The 23,757-nt window shown below is 41.0% G+C and overlaps 3 protein-coding genes across 5 annotated transcripts in view; 2 read left to right on the forward strand and 1 right to left on the reverse strand.

Annotated features, from left to right (window-relative positions):
• The window catches only part of LOC126557581 (synaptic vesicular amine transporter), a 34,639-nt gene extending 18,185 nt beyond the window's left edge, over positions 1–16,454 (reverse strand). For 2 of the 3 annotated variants that reach the window (XM_050213397.1, XM_050213395.1), the window contains exons 1-2: positions 16,292–16,454; positions 3,681–3,917 (exon numbers count right to left, since the gene is read on the reverse strand). In XM_050213397.1, the coding sequence (XP_050069354.1) occupies positions 3,681–3,894 (214 nt within the window). In that variant the 5' untranslated portion in view covers positions 3,895–3,917; positions 16,292–16,454. Of the gene's footprint in view, positions 1–3,680; positions 3,918–4,462; positions 4,670–16,291 lie in introns of those variants that run through there. The other variant, XM_050213396.1, reaches the window with a different exon arrangement.
• Positions 1–23,757, forward strand: part of LOC126558417 (leucine-rich repeat-containing protein 58) — a 289,270-nt gene that overhangs the window by 211,020 nt on the left and 54,493 nt on the right. The window lies entirely within an intron of this gene.
• The window catches only part of LOC126558623 (probable dimethyladenosine transferase), a 232,181-nt gene that overhangs the window by 173,293 nt on the left and 35,131 nt on the right, over positions 1–23,757 (forward strand). The window lies entirely within an intron of this gene.

Below are 23,757 nucleotides of genomic sequence, written 5' to 3' on the forward strand. Positions count from 1 at the left end.
GCGTTAGACCGAAAGTTTTCCGTCAGTCAAGTGCAACGGAAAGTATAGTTTTGCATTCATAAAAAAATACATGTTAACAGTAAATCTATAGAAAAGTGTATATATTTTACGTGGATATGTTATGACAATCATTTCAAAGTGGTTTTAGTGATTTTATTTGGTGGTTTGCAGGAATTATTCTGAAGCAAGGGCCACGAAAGTACACCACGGTAAAAAATTCACCACAAAAAGTATATTATTGAGCCAAACTAATTCAGTAATCAGTGAACTAATTCATTAGTCACTGATTCTAGTCAAAATTAGCATTTAAGGGCAGGTTTAATTCGAATGAAATCAATGTGTGAATGTATGATCAAAGCAATCCGTAAAGATATGAATGTATGCAAAAAGTCGACGAAACATTCGTCGACTCTAACGGGAGACCATCATACAAATTTGCTTTCCGTTTGGTCAGAGTCTTTCCATCGGAAAGTTTTCCGTTTGGCTTTGACAATCAGGCCTAATGTATAAACAAGAAAGTAAAACAAGCTCCATCCCCATCCTTAACAAATTTATACTACGCCGCCGGATACTTAGTTCAGGTCACAGAATCGACAGGAACTGTGAAATGAACATACCTTCATTGCAAACGTGCAGATTCATAAAACATTACAAAAGCTTAATTATGTGAGTGAATGCTCGAGTCAAGTTCCGTTTGGTAACATTCTTCATATTGTTCCTTACAAATGAATGAATGTAACTAATCGCTAGTTGCATTATTATGCACCACTTTCCGTGCGAAAACTTGTACATGGCAAGCAAAAGAAAGAGGCAGGAAATTGTGTTTTCTTTTTCCATTCTCCGACGACTGTGTGTTATAAAATGCAACAAGTTGCATCCAGAACAATGGTCCGTCTGGGTCGGTCGCTCAAAGAATAAACGCCTTTTCTTCGCATCCTTCGTCCTAGTTGTGGTCCTTATGGACACGAATCGCTTGCTCAACCACTTTAACATTTTATTTTTTGAAAAGTTCCTTTCTTTCTCCGAAGACACAGTGGTATGAGAAGAAAGGGTGAAATAGGTTCACCATTTTTCACACATTTCATAGTCTTGTGATTCAACGTTCCAGCACAGGCCGTCAGAAAGCAGCATGGAATGTATTCGAGCACTTGAGAACTCGTAATGTGGTGCTTTTTATTTATTCTTTACAATTACTCCTTTCGTTTTTTTCCCAACCATTTTAGCCATATTCAGTACACCATTGTAATTGGAAAGCTGTACGTTCAGGTGGTTCAGATCTTTGCCGGGTAATATTACACATTTTTGACACAACATTTTTTATCTTCAAAAAGGATGTCTTATTAACCCTGGGGGGGTTCATCTAGGAAAGATAGTAATTCTATGCCATTTGTCAGTTTTCATGATCCCAATGAATCCATCCTCATAAACCGAATCGTATGCAACAGTTGAGTGTGAAAATTTCTCAAAGACCCTCACAAGTAAAGCGAGTGCTAAAGACTAAGGACGAAACGATTTCTACAGTCGTTGCGCTTCCTCTACAGGATTGCGTTTCCCTTCCGGTACTGTCAGCAAATTCCGGTGGGACCGTTTTCCGTTCCATTTCCGCACCGTTGGATGTACGACAGAAACGGTAGTCGGTTAAGTAATAGACACGTCCCTGCCAAATGATTAGGATCTGCTGCCGAGTAAGTGGCTGTGAAGTTGCTTTAAAGAAACAATTTTCATTCTATTATTCTGCCTTTTTGACGCGTTTTCGGGTCGCATTCTACGAGTGAGGTGACTGTTGTGCTGGGTGCTGCGTAGGACAGCAAGTGGCGGAAAGCGAACCGAACCCAAGAGCAATTGGTAATCTGGTGCGAAGGAAATGATTTCACTTTGCAGCCATTGGGAAAACGATTTCTTAAGCTTTGCTTGCTTCCAGTTCTGTGTGCTTATCCGCTTTACTTCTTGGCGTTCGCATCGGTGGTTGTGATGAAAATAGCATTCATCAGCAGTGGCGTGCATCGCGGAGATTGTAATTTTCCATCGCTCTTGGGAAGTAGGGGCAGTTATCGGTAAAGGGAAGTTTGGTGAGAAGAGGCTAAGTGATTCATCGTCCTTCATTGGCGTTGTCGTGGCTACCTTATTAGTCTATTAGCAAAAGATGGCGTTTTTTTTTTGCTTTTGCGTACTTCCTGTGCACAGGAAAGAAAATAATAACAATAATGGAGTGAAGCTTCTGCGTTGATGATCGAGTGAAAATCATTTTCCAACGTCAGAACCTTGCCTATTTACGGTACATTTTACACCTTTTTTACATTCTCTCCTTGCAGCTGTGGTGTGTAATTAACGAAAAGCATTTCATCGTAAGGAGTAGAGCGGTATAAAAGGAATTCTCTGTATTATTAAGCTTACAAAATCGTTATTGATTTAAAGTTTTCAATGAAATTGAATGGTAAACTTAGGGAAACATATAACCGGGGTGCGGGTCATATTTAATGTTGATGTTTTTGTAGTTGTTGTAGGAAAAATGGCTCTTATGAAGTAGCCATGAAAACGCCATAAAAAGGACATTTTGAAGCATTTTTGAAGTGTATTCTCATCTAAAAAATTCGACCTCAGCACGGACTTGGATCCACGAGATTTGATCAGTGTGCCAGTCTTTTGTTTTTCACGTCTTTTTAAGTATATAATATAATTTCTAACTAACAATACGCTAAGAATTTTGTTTTAGTTTACAAAAAAATCCGACGTTTTTGTTTGCTTTCATATACGTTTCTTGTACTTTTCTGCTTCATCATCTATGCCATTCCAACCTCAAGAGGTCTTGGCCTGCCATTACTGACTTGCTCTACTTAGTGCTACTCGCAACTGAATACTGAAGTGCTTTACATAAACTAAATATATAGAAAGCAACATCCATTCGTAAGAGAATATCAAAACAATACCATCTGATGATAGCCATTCTGACATCTGACATCAAAAAACCATTGTGACAAAATTTGTTTGGACTTTTTATGCAAATGTTATTGTTAGATTATTCTCTATTCCTCTCTACTGTAAGTCTGCCAGCCCAGATTGTCATTGGAAAAAATCAGATGCCTCAATTTGATAATCATATTATCTCGAATTTTGACATCTTTGTATCATAGTCACGGTTGGGCTTAATAGCTTTTGGTCATTGCGAACTGTTTTGAGAAACAAGCGTTTCCCTGCAAATAATCCACATATAATATTAGATTTTAGTAACGAAAGAAAATTTTTATTAAACCAAATAAAAAATCTGCATAATCTAAAAATTGCAGGCCACAGACATCCATAATTCTTCTATCCTTTCCGATATCCGTCTTGTCTCTGTTTGTATTGTTACATTGAAACTGTAAAAGCTGATAAGACAACTAATAGCTCTTATCAGCTACGTAAAATAAGAGTTTTATCGTAAAATATGCAAAAATATATATCAGGTCATCCCACATTCCTGGGAAAAAATAAATTCGATTTTCTCATTTCGAACCTATTTTGAAAACTTGTCAACTATTTTACACTTCATCGCACCGATTGGTTTTAAATTTGCTGAGAATATAACTTCAATATCCTTCCATCTGAATCAGCTAGTGGGTTGAAAATGCCTTCATATATATAATTAGTTCCAAGCTTTCCCTGTTTCCATTGGTACTATTTCTGTTTGCACCCAAACTTACCAACGACGGTCAGCAGCATATTGTCGAGCAGGAGTGCGATGGCGACGATGACGAGCACCAGTTTCCGCGAGCCGCGCCATCTTATCACGTTCGCCTTCAACGATGCCCACGATCCGGGCGGTGGTGGTTTCGGAGAGGAGCAGTGATTGTGGCCGGTGCTGCTGCTGCTACTGTTGGGTCCCTGACCGTTTCCCTCCGAGACCGTTGCTTGCATTTCAGCTTACTCAACACCAGTGGCTGGCGTGATGGAACGCGGGCGCGAGTCCCAAAACAAGTCCCCATGCCAGACATTTTCACACATTCATAGCGTGGACGGGGAGGGTTGAGGAGGCCGTGATGTGTTACGTTGTCAGTTGTCGTACCCGCATTTACATCGATGGTCCACGGTTGTCGGTCGGTGGGGTTGGGCGTTCCATCGCCAAAAAGCGGAACAGGAAAGTAGAGATTGAAATGAAAAGCGGATTACTTTCTTTTGCGACTGTGAACGTGCCGATGCAAGCGGTAGTGCTGGTCGGTCCTAAGTAGGGTGAGTGGGGTGGATGCGGAAAAAGGAAAAGGATACGAAAAGGCGAAACGGGCCGAGGTGGGATCAAAGACCGACTGCTTCTGGCATGGGTCGGTTCCTGCGGAAGCCGGGACACTGTTGGGCAAGATTAAAGTAAAATACTGCCCAAGACGCTCGGGAAGCAGCGAGTACTAGCGAGAAGGGGTCGCCGTGGGCCCACTGCACAGGAAGTTGGAAAAATAGAGAAAGGAAAACGAAAAGAAGCAGGGAGGCTCGCTCGGTACGCAACGATTGCGGAAGGATCTAATGGTGATTAGGATGGTTGCGAACGACAGCCGACCGTAGTGTCTTACGACAATTGAAAAGTATCCCGTCTCATATTTCATGATTTCCCAAGGTGACGTTTTTATTTCCGCTACCACGAATCGGTTATGCCACGGCACTGCATTGTAATGTCGTTTCTGCCGGGTCGTCGGTTGGCACTGTACCGACGTGAAACGTTCCGATAAATTATAAGCTAATGCAGAGACAAGTTTTTTTTTTAACTTCCTCCCATTTTTATTACTGATGTTTTAGTTTGAATGATATGCAGAGGCATGAAAAAATGAAATAAAGGAGAAGCATTCATGAACATTATCGAAACAGAGTTTTCATTGTTTTAACAAACTTAGCTATTTAATTCTAGCAATTAGATCCACAATCCGATTTAACCTTCAACGGTCTTTTGAAGAAACTCTATCTTTATTTACTTAGACACCACTGTATTGCTTCAAGTGTTTTAATTTACCACTTCACTCCACAAAGACTCACATTTTTTAAGTTTTCCGATAACGATAGGATGTCTCTGCTGTTTCCCGTATAACTTCAGTCATAGAAAATTAGTTGATGACAAGTAATGGTTGGCAGCAAAGAAAATGTCGTACGAGTTCGCAATAGGTTTTCTTAACATTTATATAAAACCAAATTTCGGCTAAAGAGTAATATAGGCCTACAAGTTGCACGCAGCAAACTCACATACAAGCTCCACAGTCGTTTGTGAACATGGCTGAGTAGGACATGTTGAAAATATTAAAACTATTGGTTTATAAAATCCAAAAAAATCTTATTTTAACTAGTTTTAATAAAGTTTTAGTAATTCAATCAACTTTCTACTCAAATCATGTTTAAATATTAATTTTTTGGTCACAATCTACCGTGATTTTTCACACAAGCTTGATGAATGCGATGAATCCCGTACATCTTGAGGACCTTTATTACTCTTTAGCCGGAAAAATAAACAAAAATGTTTAATACCTGATTTCAATAAAATCTTTTAAAAATTCATGTTACACTCCCTTTTGTATCCACATTTTTTGTTAATTTTTTTTTTCAGATGTTTCCACAGTAAGAAATTGAAATTAGAGAGGAACATCCCAACAGGATGTTCCTCATCCTGTTGGGATGAGGAAAAAAATCATATAGAGTTTGGTAACTTGTTTTCAATTCTAGAGAAAGATGCAACAGAAGGCGTTTAAAGACATCTTAATTCTAATCTACTATTCAAATGTGCATGTTGTATCGTTCTCAATTAAGATACCTTTGTTAACCGTTTGTCGTTAGTTAGTTAGTTTTGGTATCTTAAATAAAGAAAGGATCAATTTGTGTAGCGACCGTGATGAAAATATTGAAAAACTTACGTATTTAAAAAAGTACATTCAACATTGAGATTAGCCAGAAACACAGGGGTGGCAAGGCAAATTTTTCAAACGCGTAAAATCGATACTCGTAATATCCAGGCAATCAAGTCTTATGAAACATCAGAGACACTTTATCGAAACACAACATAACAAAATGCCTGACAAACATATTAGAGGGTGGTAAAGTGTCATTAGTTTTTTTTACGTACGAACGTATCATGTAGGCCCTCCCATGCGGCCCGCCAAGCTTTCGATAGATTTTCCCTCAGCTGCGGCTATTCCACTCAATTTTCAACTAAATTTTAGCTAACAGCTCACTCACTAACATTGCGAAACATAATATCAACAATTTGTACACAAATTTTGACCAAGAAAGCGATCAGTGAGAAGCATCGATATGATAAGATCGGTCTGGAAATGGATCGTAGGAAGCCCTGATGCCCAAGACCTACATATTATCAACCGAACGATGAATGATTTAATCCAGGGCTCTCCAATTTACTAATCCCATGCGGCCCGGAAAACTTTCGATTTTGACTTTTAACGAATAACGAAATATTTTTTTGCAAAACATGGGGAAAAAGCGCTGTGTGTTATCTGTAACGAAACAGTGTCTGTGATGAAGGATTACAACCTACGTCGTCATTATCAAATCAAACATGGGGAGAAGTATGGTCAGTTGAAGGGACAAGAACGAACCGAACCGTTTTCCAAGCTACACCACCAAATTTCATCTCAAAAAGCGCTGTTTACCAAATTATCTACTGAAAACGAATCTGAGACTAAAGCCAGTTACAAAGTTGCGTTTATCTTGGCTAAAAGTGGTAAACCGTTTACAGATGGTGAACTAGTTGAGGAGTGTATGATGGAAGTAGTACAAGAACTGTGTCCAGATATGCTTTAAAGATTCTCAAATTTGTCTTTAAGCGCCAATACCATTGCACGTCGTGCGGAAGATATCGGTGAAAACATTGTAGATCAGCAGAAAAAAGTGCAAAAAACTTTCGATATATTTTCAATTGCAATTCAATTTACCTGTTAATGGAGGAAAAAATATGAGCGGTGTTAAAAAAGGTGTTAAAAAGGTATGATTCACCAGCAAGCGTTGTGCGCTAAATAATTAAATATTGGCTGTGTACTTCATCCCGTAGTTAAAATAGTGAATTTCATTCGATCACACGGTCCGAATCATAGACAGTTTAGAAACTAGTTGAAAGACAATGAATCAGATTATCCATATATGCCTTATTACACAGCAGTACGATGGTTAAGTTGTGGAAAACTTTTAACAAGAATGCTTGAAATAAGAAAGAATGTTATGGAATTTTTTAGAAACAAATGGCAAACCAAAACCGTTGCTACCTGATGAAAACTGGCTATGGAAATTGGCATGTCTGCTGCAACATAACAACTCACTTGAATTTACTGAATCTTAAACTTCAAGGACAGGACAATCTTATTTCCGACTTGTACACTCATATTAAGGCATTCAGACTAAAACTCAGGTTAGTTTTAGAACAGCTACAGATAAGAAACTTAACAAATTTTCCAGACTGTCAAAAATTTCAAATACAAGCAACCCACTTGATTCTGCATTTGATTTAATAACCAACCTGCAAAAGCAGTTCAGTGAAAGGTTTACTAAAGTAGACAAAAAGGCTTCAGAAATTAGAATTTTTTTAAATCCATTCGAAGCAGTTGTTTCGGATTGTGACAATGAATTGCAGTTGAAGTTCATCGAAATTCAAGCGAATGATAACCTGAAAGATAGATTTAAAGAAGAACTAATTGATTTATACAATTTTTGCCGAAAAATGATTTTCCAAACATGAAGGATTTAGCATGTAAGTACATTTAACTGTTCGGAACAACATATTTGTGTGAACAAACATTTTCTCGAATCAAATACGTAAAGAATAATTTGAGATCCAACTTAACGGACCAACATGTGGAATTTATACTGACGATAGGAACGTCAAATTTGAAACCCGAATTATCCGCAATTACAGCATCCAAGAAACAATGCCATCATTCGTATTAGTTTCAAAAGATTAATACAGAAAAGTAAAAAATGAATTCAACTTAAACGTTCAAGAAAACAAGACAATGTGAAATACAGTGGCAATGTAAAATAAAGAACTAAAAAGACATGACAATAAAGAACAAATATTGTGAGTATCATTTTGCATTGAACCTATTTTATAAAATTATTTCAAATCAGGTATTTCATTATTTAAAATTATAATTATTTCTCACAAAACCACATCCAACACCACGCTCTCAGCTCAGCTGCGGCTATTCCACTCTAAGTGGCTCGCAATCTAAAAAGTTTGAAGACCCCTGATCTAAATAATCGATTCCAATCTAATAAAAGGACTTGCTTATTCTATTCACATCTGCCAGCATGAGCTTAACCACAATCAAACCAATTATTTCACGCTCACAACTAATCGATGTGTTGGCTCATTTGTTACCAGCTTCTTGCCACAGACGAATACAATCCAACGTGCATGCGATCCATTAGATAAAAAAAGGATTAAAGTAACTTGCCAAATGTATCCGAAAACAGTATCAATCATTGTGCGAATGGATTTCAGCCAATTCGTCGTTCTATTCGTAGCAGTTACTCTTTTGCCTTCGCTGCCTGGGCATGATAGTTCGGGGCATTATTAGAGCAAAGTGCGTTGATTGCAATTACAATATCTGTAGCGTAAAATTTAGTTACCTCGATCCGATTTTCTCTCCTCATTGTTTCAATCAAGAAATGTGAGTGTGTTTTACAATTTCGTGCAATTCCGAGGAAATTCCTTCTGAATTCTGTAGCTTCCAAATCGCCGTCCTCATTAACAGTTCTATCCATTTGCACGTGCTTACAACCCACACCACACGAACCCATGTGCTGGAATAACCACACACACACACACACACGTTCCAAATTAGAGCTTCCCAATGCCATATCAGCAACAATGCATGGTTCCACGTTCAAGTTCACTATCACGCTCTCTTCAATTCATGCGAACGACAACCATGCGTAAGCCGTAGATGCTCACAATTCAGCTGGATTTTTTTTTTTTGTGTGTGTGCTGTTCTATGATTCCGGATGATGCACCATGCACCCGATTAGCGCCTAAACAACGCAGGGTGTAAATGAGACTCTTGACTGCCTGCTGCCTGTAATCGAGCCGGTGGATTCGCTTTGCTTACAACCCATTGTAGTTTGGCCACCTGTGCGAAATGTTTGAATACGGCGATGATTGTGACAGGCCGGGGGCCGAGCGTTGGAGCGGTACGGAAAGATTTCTATCTAATGTGAACTATGCGTGATGCGAGAGATGATTGAGCGCATGCACTGCTCGTTGTACACCGGACGGTGAAGAAGACAAAAGGTAACTGCGCCATAGTGCATCTGGTTGGGCGGCCAGTACCCGGTCGGTCGGTCACTGTGACGAAAATGGAACTAACGGGTCGTCACGTGCTAATCACTCGACCGTGGTCAATGAATGTCACTGGCTTGCTTGGCATACCTCCTGTATAGAACCTCCCTTCCACCCACCCACTCACCACCCTCCTCCTTTTGCAGACTGAGGTGAAATGTAGTTATTAGATTGTTGGACGTTTGTGAGTTGCTAAATGTGTCCGCGAATTACTTCCCGACGAGCGTCCGCATGTGTGCTACAGCTTGATTCTATTTTGTCAACTTCCTCATTTCTGACAATTAAGCCTGGCGGTGCATGGAACTGGTGAGTGGTGGTGTTTTCTACAGCTCCAAGGGCCCATCATCTTGTTGACCATTTTTTCACCAAAACATCAACCGGTGAACAAGCGTCCACAGTATTCCTGGCAACAAAGAATTTGCAAACCTGACAGGCAAATTTCAGGTAGCATCGCCGATATACAACAATTTCAACTCGTCACGTTCGCAGTTGCAGTGGCGATCGTGTCCCAACATCCCAACAAGGAACGAGATAATAATCGGTCAAAGTACACAATCGATCAAATCTTGCTCAAATCATCATAAATCAAATCGTCGTTAAATATGTTCTTGTGTGATGATACAATGTTTCGTTGGAAGAGATCTCACCAATATTCCAAGAGATTAAATCAACACAACGACTCCTCAAAATAGACATGTACGTTGATGGATTTTTTTAAACAAATATTAAAAACTAATATACAAATACTTAAATACATTTTTTTAAAGAAGGCCTTCAAGCCAACATCTTAATTGTGAGTCGTAAATGCCGACCCTAAGCAAGAATTCCAGTTAATATCTTTACTACAATGCACAGTTTTAGCACACCGGTGTGAACAAATGTTGCCAAACAAGGCCGTTCCGATTTAGTGATCTTCATGATCGTTATGAATGAAATGTCGCCAAGAACTGACCTTATATTACCTTATGCGAATAGACGATATGCGTATGAGTGCTCCAGGTTCAGCTCTAATCACCGTACACAACCTGCACCACTGTTTAACAAATAAATGCGTATTGGCTTCTAACCATATCACTCGTGTATCAAACTCTGATGTCTATTTGTGACACAATTTGCCCGTAAAATGATCACAAACTCTCCTGAAACTGGCACACCGTATGCCGCTTCTGCACTTATGCAAACGAAGCAGGGTTGTACGTTCTAGAAAGCTGGACGCTACCACACACCCGAAAGCGTCGTTATGATTTAAAAATTTACCGACACAACCAAACGTATCGCGAAATCGATCACTCCGATCCGATGCCAACCGATAGGAAGCTGACGGCGTATAAACCCGATGCTTGCCTCGCGAATCGCAAAGAAAAACTAACAACACATTTCTTCCTCGATGCTGTTGCTGTTATCTTTGTCACTTTGCCCCACCAACGGCTACATTACACACAGCGTCTAAGATGACTCTCGTTATGTTGCTATCGCTCTCGTACACTCTTGCCCACTTGTTCACTCTTTAATGCCTATGCGCACACACACACGCACACGATAAAGCTTTGGTACGTGCACGCACATGCAGGTTCGAGTTCTGGTCCAGTCACAAAAGGCTACATCTATCTCAAACTCATCCTCACTGGTATTAGAGCATGCAGCTTCAATCGCATCATCCACCGTTTTTCGGTTCTCGGCGGTCCGGCAATCAACCTGAAGATTGCCGCTCGTTCAAAATCTCCCAAAACTTCGTTCTAGTCCTTGTTGGATCAACACGACGCAGCGCAGCTCAACAGGTAAACTCTACCACGGAGGCTGCTAATGTTGCTGTGGTTCTTCTTTAAACGCCTCGAACGAAATTCTTATCCACGGCATCACTTGCTTCATTCTACCGTAGAATGACTTTCATCTGTGTGTTCTATCATCGTACGGGCAGTCGAATCTTTGTACAGCTACAGTGTGCTATAGACGTTTGGTTGGATCGTAGTGCGAAGAATACGTAATTAAATCAAACGCTTTAAGACACTTGCAATTTCCTCTTACCATGTTTGCATGATCTTCCTGTTGTAATACACAATTTCTGAATGTTTGCTAGAGCAAAGAGTGATCAATTTATTTAAATCTACAAACCATTTCAACATAAGGATGTATCGGCTATTGTGTTGGTTGCTACTGTCCAATATCGGTTCCACGCATTCATCCACCCAAACTATGGACGAGCTTCAAAAGCTCTCGTTTCGAAAGAACCCCAACGAGAACACGAAATTATGGCCGGCTCCCAAACGCCGACAGGATAGAGAACCTGTTTTGGAATGTTTTTTTTCCCCCCATCTTCCATCTTTCATCTTCGTTTTTTTTTTGTTTGCAGCTTCAGCTGTGAGGTGTGTTTTGGTAATTTGTATTTTCATTCTTTGGGCAGAACCATTGCTGAGGCTCATCACTTTCAACACAGCCTTATCATGGGGGATGGGTGAGAGCTGCTTCCAGCTTTCGATTCCTGACCACCACGCCACACCACCAGAATGACCATCCTGCCTTATGATTTCCTTACAAGAAAGTGAGCAAATTTGTAGATTGTTTTTGTGGCATCCGAACACGCTTAGCATAGATTGGTAGCATCAGCAGACGGAACATGGTCAACAAGTTTTGACCGTCGGCTGATTTCGTTCAGTGAAACGGAAAAAGCAACATGTTGTGTAGCATAACGTGTTTTTTTGTTATATTTATTTTTAGGATGGCGGAGCATCAAAGGTTTCTTCTAGAATTTTCAACAATTCCATCTTTGTGTTTGGTCGATCATAACTCTTTTTTTTCTACTTAATCGTATTAAGTTTATTTGCTGACAATGGATTTTATTTTATTTGCTGACGCCTTAACACCTATTACCAATCATTATGGCCAAATACCAACACCCCTATGTCACAACAGCAATTGCTTAATAACATTTTTAAAATTTCAAATCAATTTGCTTGAATTTAGTCCATAAGTGTACTTCAAAAGAGCTTGTTATTCATCCAAGAGAAGAGGAACGAATGAATCATGAAATCATGAAAAATTATAATAGCTGAGAAAAATCACAATTAAAATGCTCACATCGCGCACCACATGCAACAAGTAGCTGCACACGAGTCGAATCAAGCACAATGCCAAGGAAAGAGCATGACATTGTGCTTACGGTATGGTGAATTGCATTGTGCAGCGAGTGTTACGAGAGTGATTTAGCCTGATGGTGGTTTTGCATATCGCGTTAAACCTTGAGCACCAGGTAAATATGCCATCGTACCATGCAATGGGCTCAAATCAGTTGAAAACTTAAGAAAGCATGCGTGTTTGTATAAAATTAGCAAACTCATTACACTTGTATTCAAATGTTCTGTTTGTTTAAATATTTTAATCCACCATCTACTAGGTGGATACATCGCATGTCAGTAGTATAAGTAAAGTTACAGTGAGATTTGTTTTGGCGCAAATTATATTGTATTACTGTCATTAGAAAGGGAGATTATTTAAATGTATGTTTTTAAAGAAAAAATGAAAAGTCCATAAATAAAACAATTTTAAAAAATTTAAAGAAAAAAAATTATTTTGTTTTGTACGGTGGCAATTATGAATGTTATGCGAGCAGAATTGAAAAGAAATGAAAATGTTGAATGGTTGAAGACAATTTTCAGCTGTTTGCCTCCGTTCATTTATATGTGACACACACTACAGTAGGATGTTTTTTGTTACACTTGAAGGATTCTGTTGGTTTCTAGCTTTGATAAAATAATTTGTGTGTAATGTGTGTTTGCAATATGGCCGCGAACGCGTTGAAACGCCAACGAATCCACCAATGACTGTTATGAGAAATTATTGAAACGAGTTGAAAATAGCTGAAACACCTGTTGCATTTTACTTTACATCAGTTACATGTTGATAATTAGTTACTACTCTGTTTTGTCCACATAATGATTGGTTCTCTAGCAAAAAGTTTTTCCTTAAAATTCTGCTAATCTCAGATGTGGGAAGAGTCTCTTGTATAGAATCCACCGTGGAAAATATATTTTATGGACGGCTGTTTTCTACAAAAAGCAGCCAAGTTGTGTACAACAGTTCCAATTGTTGATCAGGACATTTTCCATTGTTTTTCGTTGATTAAAGAACACAACAGGAAGGTTGGAATATCTGCCCTATTAGGCAACTAAAAATCAAAAGTTATTGTTAAACTTGCCACCCGATATTCACATTGTTTATTAATGGATAAAATTCATCGTACAATCAAACCTTTGATTATAGTTCCTTAAAAAAATGATGATGATGATAAGTCCCACCATCTTACCTCAACACAGGTATGAGAAGGACGGAATTTTCTTTGCGATATTTTTACTATAATTGTATAATAAAAAAAAAAAATTAACAGTAAGTGGGGACGCCAAAGAGCATTTCGAGGAATCCAACAAGCCATCAACAAATCTGATAAGACCAACACAATTCCACCGAGGAAGAAATGAGCCTTACTTCACGACAATGGTATTTCATGGTATCTTTTACGTAGCGTACCAGCGGCCGAGGAATGGGACTGGTCCACCACGTTTAAGAACACCGCTGCGACATGCATATGGCCAGCTCCTCTAACACCAACGGGTTGGTTAGGGCACTACCTTCCGAAGCAGGGAAATCCATATCTGAGAATTCGGCCACATACAACCATCAATGTATGAATTCCGTTGTCAACTTCCAGACCGTGAACACTTAATGAACCTGAATGACATCAATCTGTCCACTTATGTGCGCGTGTGTTTCAAACTTGCGTTGTCTCTTTCTTTTATATTTTTTTTTTAAACTTAAAAGTACACACAAAAAATCTTATCATCATCATCTAGATCATGATGACAAGTGCAGTTACACAACACAGAGTGACATGGACATCTACACATATTTAACATTACACAGATTGTTTGAAACACACAGCACATCAAGGTGCGGTAAATCGTACATTTCGTGTGTTGTTAGAGTCTTCGCACTCTCAGAGCAGGTTGGATATCGCGAGGGTCATTTTTGCGACACAACTTTGAATCCGGTGTCTGTCATGCAAACACATGGCATTTCCAGGTTTCCTGGATACTAAAAGTGTTTATGAAACCATTTTTAAAATATATTACTCTTAAGAAACTCCAAGTATATGGTATAAAAAAAGGAGGAAGTACGCTATTAAAACAGAAAAATCCAAAAGGAGTACTACAGGGTAGCCTTTTGGTCCCAAAACTATTTATACCCTGCAATCACATTTTCACATTTTTCCAGGACTGGACATAAATATATTTTGATAAATTTAGGTTTAGTGCACAATATTTATTTTTAAACTTCTCTGATGCCTTTCGTGTCATGTTTAATATTCTATTTCTACTCACCGAAAAAAGGAGCAGATTAAAAGAGGGCTAAATCCAGTTGAAAGGTTAATCGATTACATGGGGTTTTAGTTCCACCGAAAATACCATCATTTTTAACCTTTCTGACAGCTTTTCTGTGTTTCACAGGTAAGCTTTACGAATCTACAAAAAAAAACACCCCAGAAAAGGGTGTTTCAACAGACTCTACAAAATAAACAAACGCTCTTCTAGTCGGTCGGTTTGAATTGGTTCACCGGAATCAATCCCGACTAGTTTTCCATGTGATGTTCACGGTAGCAAAAACCAAGCTTGTGTGGCCGGTAGTTTTTGCTTTGTTTCTCCCACGGATTAATTGAGCTACAAGCAAAGTTTTCCCACCCCAGCTAGACCGGAAAAATATGATGCAAATTTAATGTAAAAAGTTGCTCTCCCGTCGCCACCATTCTGCGTGGAGTCGGGAGAACACATTTTGACTCCGGCAACTGTCAAACCTCCACGTGCTTAAACGTTATTGTTCTTCGGCTTTTTTTTTGATTGAACGGAAAGGAAATCGAGCATCCGATTCTGAATCGATCAGGTTCAATAAAGGAAAGCTGTGTTACGCTACCTATACCTCAAGCTCAATAACCGGCGGTAAATGGAAAGTACCGCCTTGTTGAGCTGCTTTTGCAAATCAACATACACATTCTGTGCAGTAGACTAACGCTTTCTCGATTGTTGGCGCGTGATTTGCTGCTGCTGCTGCTGCCACCCGCAAGTCCTTGCTTCCTTCCGGTTGTGCTTTGCATTCCTCTTAGCGTGTGTTTCAACTGGGACGACCGTTTTTGTGAACCGCTTTTATAGCAACAATCAGCGATGATAACGACCTGTAAACGGGTCCCCCCCCCCCCCCCCCCCCCTGCTAACCGACTAAAAAGGAGCACGATTTTTCGAGCAAGTTTCATGTTTTTCTCCTACTTTGGAAACCTTCTCCGTCAGGTGAGTAGGAAAAACAAGCGCAAAAAAAAGGAAGTATGGAAGAAAATGCAAAACGACAAACATGAAACACTACCGGAAGCCATTTGAAAGGATGGATGAATTCCGACGGGAGAAGCAGTGGATGATTAGGATGGAAAATATTGTCCCACACAGTAAAGCACAGTTCGCACGTGGTTCTGCTGTGTCGCCCGTCCGTCTTTCCTCGGATGGTGGTGCAAAGAGTAAGATTTTTGTTTTTTGTTCTCGTATATTTTCCAGCTTTTTCAAGTTCAGCAAAAATATAAATAGACGCACCACGATGTCTCTGGGTTTCACGGCACACGGCGCGGCAATATTTGTTTGGCTGTTGTCCTGTAAACTCGGCAAGGAAAAGCGTCGCCATCGTTACCAAGGCAACCAAGGCAACTGGCAGGGATGGAGTTTTTGATGCTTTTAATTGGATTTAAACGGTTGAATTGACTTAGGATTGTGGAAATAATGAAAATTACAAAACAAAAATTATTAAAAATTCACCAAAACTTCTTAGAGCCCCAGACGGGAAGAAACTTTCCCTTTTCCTTCCCAAATTTACTTCATGGGCACAGAGGATTAGCAATTTCGCGTCAATGATTCGTAGCTTAAGCTCTGCTAGCTGATACCACACAACACACCGATAACGGTTACTTACATGACTCGGTTTCGTTGTAGGTTTACGGGAGGGATCGCAAATGAGCCGGAAGTCTGCGGAACAGTGTCACTTCATCCTGGAATCTCAAGCTTAGCAACAGTACCGTTACCGCTCGAGTACCCGACGGCTGCGGTTCTGTGAATTTTCACGTTAAATGTTTTATTTTTCCGTGCGTGTGGTTTACTTCCTTTGGTGGAAGTTGTCACAACCTGCAACCTGGTGGAGCCTGCACACACACTGGACACCCAGTCAAACACCACGTGTTCTCTCACAACTGTTTTCCGTTTTTTCTTGTTGTTGGCGACACTGTACGAGACGACAGCAAACCTGCGGGTAGGGCAAGGGTGGTCAAAAAACCGTGCAAAATGAACCGGAATCGAAACAGAACCGACTGGACTGCTACGTTTTCGGGTTTCTGTTTAGATTCCCACCATTTTCCGATGGCAGATGAAAGCCCGATCCAACAGATTCGCTTCGTTTGCGTTAACGTTCGATTAGGTTTTCAGAACCTGGCGACCAGGACGTGGGGAATGGCGAAAATGTTGGAGAGTATTACTAAAGGTAGGGATCAAGTACCAAGTTGACGAAACATAATATTGCAATAAAATGAACGAAAAAAGCGGCCAATGAAGCGCGGGCTGGGTAATAACTCTTCAACACGCGCGGTACGGATCGAACGTTATGATGTTTGGGTAAAGCTGCTTCGAAGACATTATGCCGAGCCTGATGGTCCTGGGAAACACTGTTTTTCGTTTTAGCAAGTAACTTTGAGCCACGATTGTTTGATTAGAACCGAACCGTACACACCGTTCATCATTTTGTTTGTGTTGTGAATGAACCGTACCGGTTTGTGGCACTTTTCGTTTTCTAGTCACAATGAAAGCACAATCTTAAAAGTACGCACGCAGATTATAACTTTGAAATAAAAATCGTGAAAAAATCGTAGAAATGATAAGGAGGAAAGCTGATAAAACCGAACCGAATACCAGAGGACGTTCCTGAGGCATACACATACAGACACCCCACGGTTCCCTGCTGTTTGACAGAAAGCTCACCACTACTGGAACAGAGAGAGAGGGAGAGAGTGAATCGCGCGGCCTGCTGCGACGAGATCCAGTCTCGTACTGTGTGAGACACGCTAGCAGACGTCGAACGAATGGTCCGTTGGCAGCCAGCAGGATGGATGCTGACAGTAAGAATCTTTTTCATCCGAACCGAACCGGTACGAACGTATCCCGAGTCCTGGTCGTACACGCACTTCTTGAAAACGAACCAAGTGGTTGTCCCGTTTCCACCATCGGGTAACCAGCGCTCGGAAAAACTCGCTCAGCAGCAACAGTTTTCCACATCGGTTTCGGTTCCTTGTTCACGGGACCGACGAAGGGTAAGGTAACCTGGGAAGGGAAAGGAAGGTGTACTAGTCTTTCGCACGTTTTATTGCATTTCCAAAGCCAAATCCCCTTCCCTCCCTATCGGAACCTTCTCCAATTCACAATGGGCATGGGGTTCATGTCACCTTCCGGTCCACCACCGCATGCTCAGTGCGTCCTTGTTTGATTCGCACGAGCTCAATTAAATGGGTGTAAAACAAAATAAAAAAAAGACAGCGGCAAATAGAAACGATAAACCGAGCATCATCATCATCATCATCATCGCCACACTATTCCTTCTCTTGCGAAGGCGAATTTCCTTAGAATGTCTTCGGATGTGGCCGTTCGTACAGTGCTTATGGCGTAGATATAGATGCACACAGAACACACAGTAAGCCCTCCGGACGAAGGACTTCGTCCTTTCTTCAACTGCTTCTTGAGCTTATCCTTCTTCCGCGTGCTTCCGCAGAATTGCTCATTCCTTCCCAAACCGGAAACCAACACCCGCGTGTGACGGAAAAATGGTTCGTGTTGAAAGCAGTGTTCCAGCCGAACGCAACAGGGTGAAATAGTACGGATCTAGTGCCGAACGTTACACAAAGGTTCGTTTCACAAAAAAAGCGAAAAAATCATTGCAGAACAATTTCAACAAGTGGCATCAGCCGCGTACCATTCCTCTCCACTAACCCTCGTTTACTACAACCTCCCGCGCATTTATTTCTTCGGTGCGCCCCGACGCGTGCTATAAAACAGCAAGGACATCATCGACAAGACCAGATATCCAACATCGGCTTGGCGGAATTGTCTGGGGCAGATTCCATCGATTCTGCCCGATTCCTGACCGGTTTTCTGACCGCGCGCCTTCGTTATCGTCTTCCAGACCGTTTATCCGAAATTGGAGAAATGTGATGAAAATTTATGTGCGTTCATTTTAACCCGGAATCTATCGGGTATACCGGCAGGGAAAGGAACGAAACGAAACGTACAAAAAAAAAACAACTGCTGGTTGCTTATCCGGCATCCAGTTCCATCTCCAACGAGAAAACTACGATACATCACGAATCGCAGAAAAGGTTCCACCCTCCTGGGTAGGGATGGGTGGGAGGAATGGTAGTCCTTTTAGGAAGATTCGATAGCGACCCCCTCTGTGTAACTGTTGCGCTTCCAGCGAGTGCGGGTGCCAGTGCCCATGAAATTCAAATTACAACAATATGATATCAGTTACTCACTTACCGCAATTTGCATAACAGATTTATCGTCCCGTTCCGTGACACTTATTTGGCTATGGCTTTGGGTTAAGCCTGGACCCTGACTGTTACCACCACGGGTAGTAGTTACACGGGGTTTAATCAACAAGTTGTCGGCCTTGTTTTTGGCTTGTGCAGGGTGGGAATTCGGTAGAATTTACCAAGTATATCTTCATGCTTTTTCTTTGCTCTTTTGAGAAGAAAATAGTTTTTGAGCGTTACATTATTATTTCTTTGATTTTGTTCCTCTTTGGCTTAAATACTGAAAAACATGTGATTTATTTCACCTACTAAAAACTCAATAAAAATCTCACTGATTTCTGATTGCGATCTTTTATGGCAAATTCAACGTTATCACTTATCACGCGACACGAAACTGTGTGACATTATGGACGAGCTTATAAAATTGTTTGCACGTGTGTCAAATTATATTCTGTTCTTCGTACGAGAGACGCGGTGCAAACGGGATTCGTTATCCGGTTCGAGCCGTAATCACCTCGGCCACTAGACCGTCACTATCCGGAACTGTTCAACCCTGGTCTCCGGGTAGTGCGCTCAGTGGCGAACTAACCAATGGATGGAGTTGATGGCCGCTAGAAAAGTCGGAGGCCAGGAAACTCATTTAGTCTTAAAATAATGAAACCTAATTAGCCACTCTAAATACTTTTCATTTCTCGTTGAAGTATGTTGAAATAAGATTTCTTAATCAGGGTTTCATCAGCTTTGGGCAGAGTTCATATCTCAGAGGAATATGTTGGCGCTATATATGTAGTACCAGCAATGTCGTCCGTCGCGACTGGTGTAGTAAACGAATAAATTTCATCAGGCCAGTAGTGTAAACAGTTGAAAGCCAGCATCGTTTCACGAATCTCACCATCTAAACCATGTGATGTTCGTGGCGTCTTTTTCCCCAATGTAGCTGATGTTTTGGACCTCTTCAAAAAGCCCACCGTGTTGATTTAGCTTGGGCTTTTAACTTTTTAGTCGTAAACAAGATAAATTCTTTATTCAATGTGACTGGTTAAGATCTATCTAGCTTATCTAGATAATCAAATCAAACCTTGAGAATCAGATTGATTTAGAATCGTTACGTGTGCTTCCCCTGCTGAAGTACTCCTAGACACCGCTAACTGTCTGTCGCTTGCCAATCCAATATTCCGAAATTTCTCGTCGACATATCTAGGCCTTGGACGCCTACAACATCTTTTCTATCCATGTCACACTCTCACTCGTGTTGGACTGCTCTTTTCAAGAGTACGTCGTCGTGACATGGCCCGGTCAACAATAAATCTCCAGGAAACTCGATCCCTGGCTGCAGCTTCCCATCCTTGTAGGCACCCGATCACCGCCAGGTCTACCTTCACCTGATCCAGTCAACGAACTCGCTGTGCTCCCCGACACCTCGTGCCGAACTGGGGGTCACTGACGAATACCTTCTTGGCGGGACATGAGTCCGGCATCCTCATAACATGCCCCAACCATCGTATCCTGTCGGTCTTTGCTACCGTCAGGATGTCCGGTTCTCCGTATAGCTCAGCAGGCTCGTGATTCATCCTTCTCCTCCACACTCCATGCTCGAACACACCGCCAAATATGGTCCGAAGGATGCAACGCTCAAACACGCCAAGAACTTTTGCATCCTCCGCTCGGATGGTCCAAGACTCGTGGCCATATAGGACCACCGGACGAATCATTGTGCGATATATCTCACATTTCGTGCGGTCTCGAAGTCTTCTGGATCTCAGCAGAAGGTGAAGGCCGTAGTAGGCACGATTCCCCTGAACAATACGTCTCCGGATTTCGCTGCTGACATCGTTATCCGAAGTTACGACAGTCCCAAGGGATTTCTATCCATGTGGATGTCTTAAAAAGACTTTCGTGTCAGGTCGTCCGGTGTCATTCTCAACCAGTTGACCAACCAAAAACCAAATGACCAGTCCATCGAAGACTGGACTAGTGAAACTCGTAGAACTCGTCATTTTTCTCCTTCAATGTCGTTCAAAACACAACACAACCAGGGTAAATTCGCATGCACAAATAAAACCAACTCCAAAACACCATTTTGTTCAATTTTCTATTAAAAATTCATACAAGTTTTCATCTCCAACATAGTTAAACAAATCAAACAAGTAAAGTTATATTTATTAACGTGTTTCATTGTACCGCTATGAATTGCTGATTTCCTACTCGATGACATCATCTTTGCTGGATGTGTAGAACGCACACACACGCGCACACCCAATTAGATGCTCGAAACATGTGCTTATTCTATCAGTATTTCATGCCAACACATCACAAGTCCTGAAATGGAAGGAAGAAAACAAAACCGAACCAAAATAAAAAAATGTGTGGTTCTACACACATTCTCAACCCAAATGCCCACGGCGAACATTTTACCCATCACCCATTCATATAAGGTTCTCGGTGATCAGCGGCATCGAGAGGGCAGGGAAGGAGCAAGCCCGATTTACCACCAGAATGCTAGTGCACGGACGGGATATTTGAATGCAGATCCTGGCGCCACGCACAAGTACCACTTGGAACTGTCAGAAGCATTCTTATGGAGCCACTCGTGAACAGCTAGTAGGTCCTGGCCGTAGCCTTACTGCTACGTCATCGCCCATCGGCAATGGTGGTTTACGTTTCGGCCCGAGCGCGTGAAGGCGGTTGGTGCAAATTCAATCAATACCATTTTAATTGACTCTCGGCAGTGGCACGGACCAATTCCGGCAGAAATGGTCTTGCTCTTACCGGAACAAACTGACGATTTGTCGGAGTTCCGGTTGATTGGCGATGGTTTCCATCATGTGCTGCGAACGGTGCGGCTGAAATTATCGAATGTGTTGTGTGGTTTTCCTCGATTGATTAGCAGGCTAACAGATTTGTCCATTAGATAAGACGCTTCTTTAACGATTACAGCTGCCGATAATTTACGTCGTTACACTTCCTATCTGTTGTCTATTAGGTGGGACAAGAAACAGATATTTTAACTATACAAAAGGGAATAAATCGTTCTGCAAATCTACCTATACAAGTAAATCAAGAGATAGGCAGACAAATGGTTTGTGTAACCAAACTGTAATGTAATCATCTCAGAAAACAAACACAGAAAAAAAACGGCACAAAATTTTGCCTCGTAAGCGGCCGGCTGTGTAATGCAGAATGTTTCAACAATTTTGCTTACTTTTGCTAAGTTTTGCCTTTTTTTGCTGAACAATACAACCAAGAAGGTATTTCGGCTTTCGATTTTGAATAACCTTCCGCCTTTCCGTGGGATGAAATTACTTTAAAAGGATGATTAAGAGATCTGGAACATGCAAAAAAAAGGAACCGAAACTTTAGTTATCTACCTGAATGTCTAAAGAAAGGTTATTCTCAACTTTCGTGTACTTATCGTGCCGGTTTTCCGCACGCCACGTCACGACCGGCCACCTCGCAGGACTCGTCGGGCAGCAAGTTTCGCACGTTTACACCACGTGATGTACCATCAATCAGGGTAATCAGGGACAGTGAGAAAAAGGGCGAGAGCCAGTCTCATCATTTTGCCAGCGATGTTTTGGCACCGTGAGTCGATGTTAGCTTGAAAGTGATTTTTTTCGCTATTTTATACATTTTCACCGCACCTAACGATCTGTCCCTGAGACCGAACCGTCGGTTGGCGAACAGATTTGAATGTAAAGTTCGAAAAGGATGCATCAGAAAAGGTGATCGTAAGCACTTATCATTTCCCTCACACCGCAGAGGGATCCGGGATAAGATTGATAAATGGTAAAAAGTCACCTCCGAAGATGCTTACCGTGAAGGGTAAGGAACCGAGAAAAACGAAAGATGTCTGTTTTCCCGGATGTCGACCCGAGTGACGCACACACCTCCTTAATTGGTGTGTCGTTGTATAGTGTGTGCCGCGATGGTGTATTCCAACGATGAATGTAAGCATATAATTTAATTTTCCTGACCCTTTCACACCATTGATCGCTTCCTGTGTTGGTTGTGTGTTCAAGTTCTTCCTGTACACCCTTCATTCCCTTTTCCAACGCGCCTGATGATCGATAGACGCCCACAGACACGGTATTTACATTTTGGTGTCAATATATCGATATTCTCTTTCTCGTTCCGTATGTTTTTGCCTCGCGCAAATTAGTTCTCTATTCAAACGTCATCAGCATCGATAAAAAATCATTCAATTTTCCCTAACACATGCGCCAGAGGGGATATTAGGGAAATTTGTTTACATCTCGCCCCTGCAAGCGATATTTTCTTCTAATTTTATTTCTTTTTATCATCAGGACCGGAAGTATGGCAACAAGTTTTGAGAAGTTGTACATCTTGAGGCTCCACTTTCTAACTAGCAGCTACAGTCGGACCTGCCGGAACTCCTGAATAAGCCGGAAACACAGTATAAGCTGCCGAGGTAAACCGGCGGCATTATGGTCAGGACACGGACACATGAATCTTTGATCCAGTTTATTCTGTAGGTAAGATGGAATATCATCTCTTCGTTAAAACTCCTAAAAGTGTTCAAAAGCATAAATATAATCCGCTGAGCTTTGTGTTATAGTTTTATTTCCATCGCGTCCATAGTTAGTGTATTTTTAATACAAACAGTGACTGCTCAATTCGATTAAGAACACCAAAAGAGGAAACAGTATTTGGTAAAAATGTAATTTTTTTTTCATTTTTGTAGTTATTTAAATTTACACAGACATTTTTAAAAATATTAAAATGAAATTATAGCATTACGGCCTGGCCGTCCCTTATGAATAAAAAAAATCAAATTATAAGTTTGATTCGTAGCAAATTGCTTTCTTTTTAAACTTTGATACCTCTTTTTGTCATTCCATAGCAAATA

Source organism: Anopheles maculipalpis, chromosome 2RL, assembly GCF_943734695.1.
Source record: "Anopheles maculipalpis chromosome 2RL, idAnoMacuDA_375_x, whole genome shotgun sequence".
In the NCBI taxonomy this organism is placed as follows: domain Eukaryota; kingdom Metazoa; phylum Arthropoda; class Insecta; order Diptera; family Culicidae; genus Anopheles; species Anopheles maculipalpis.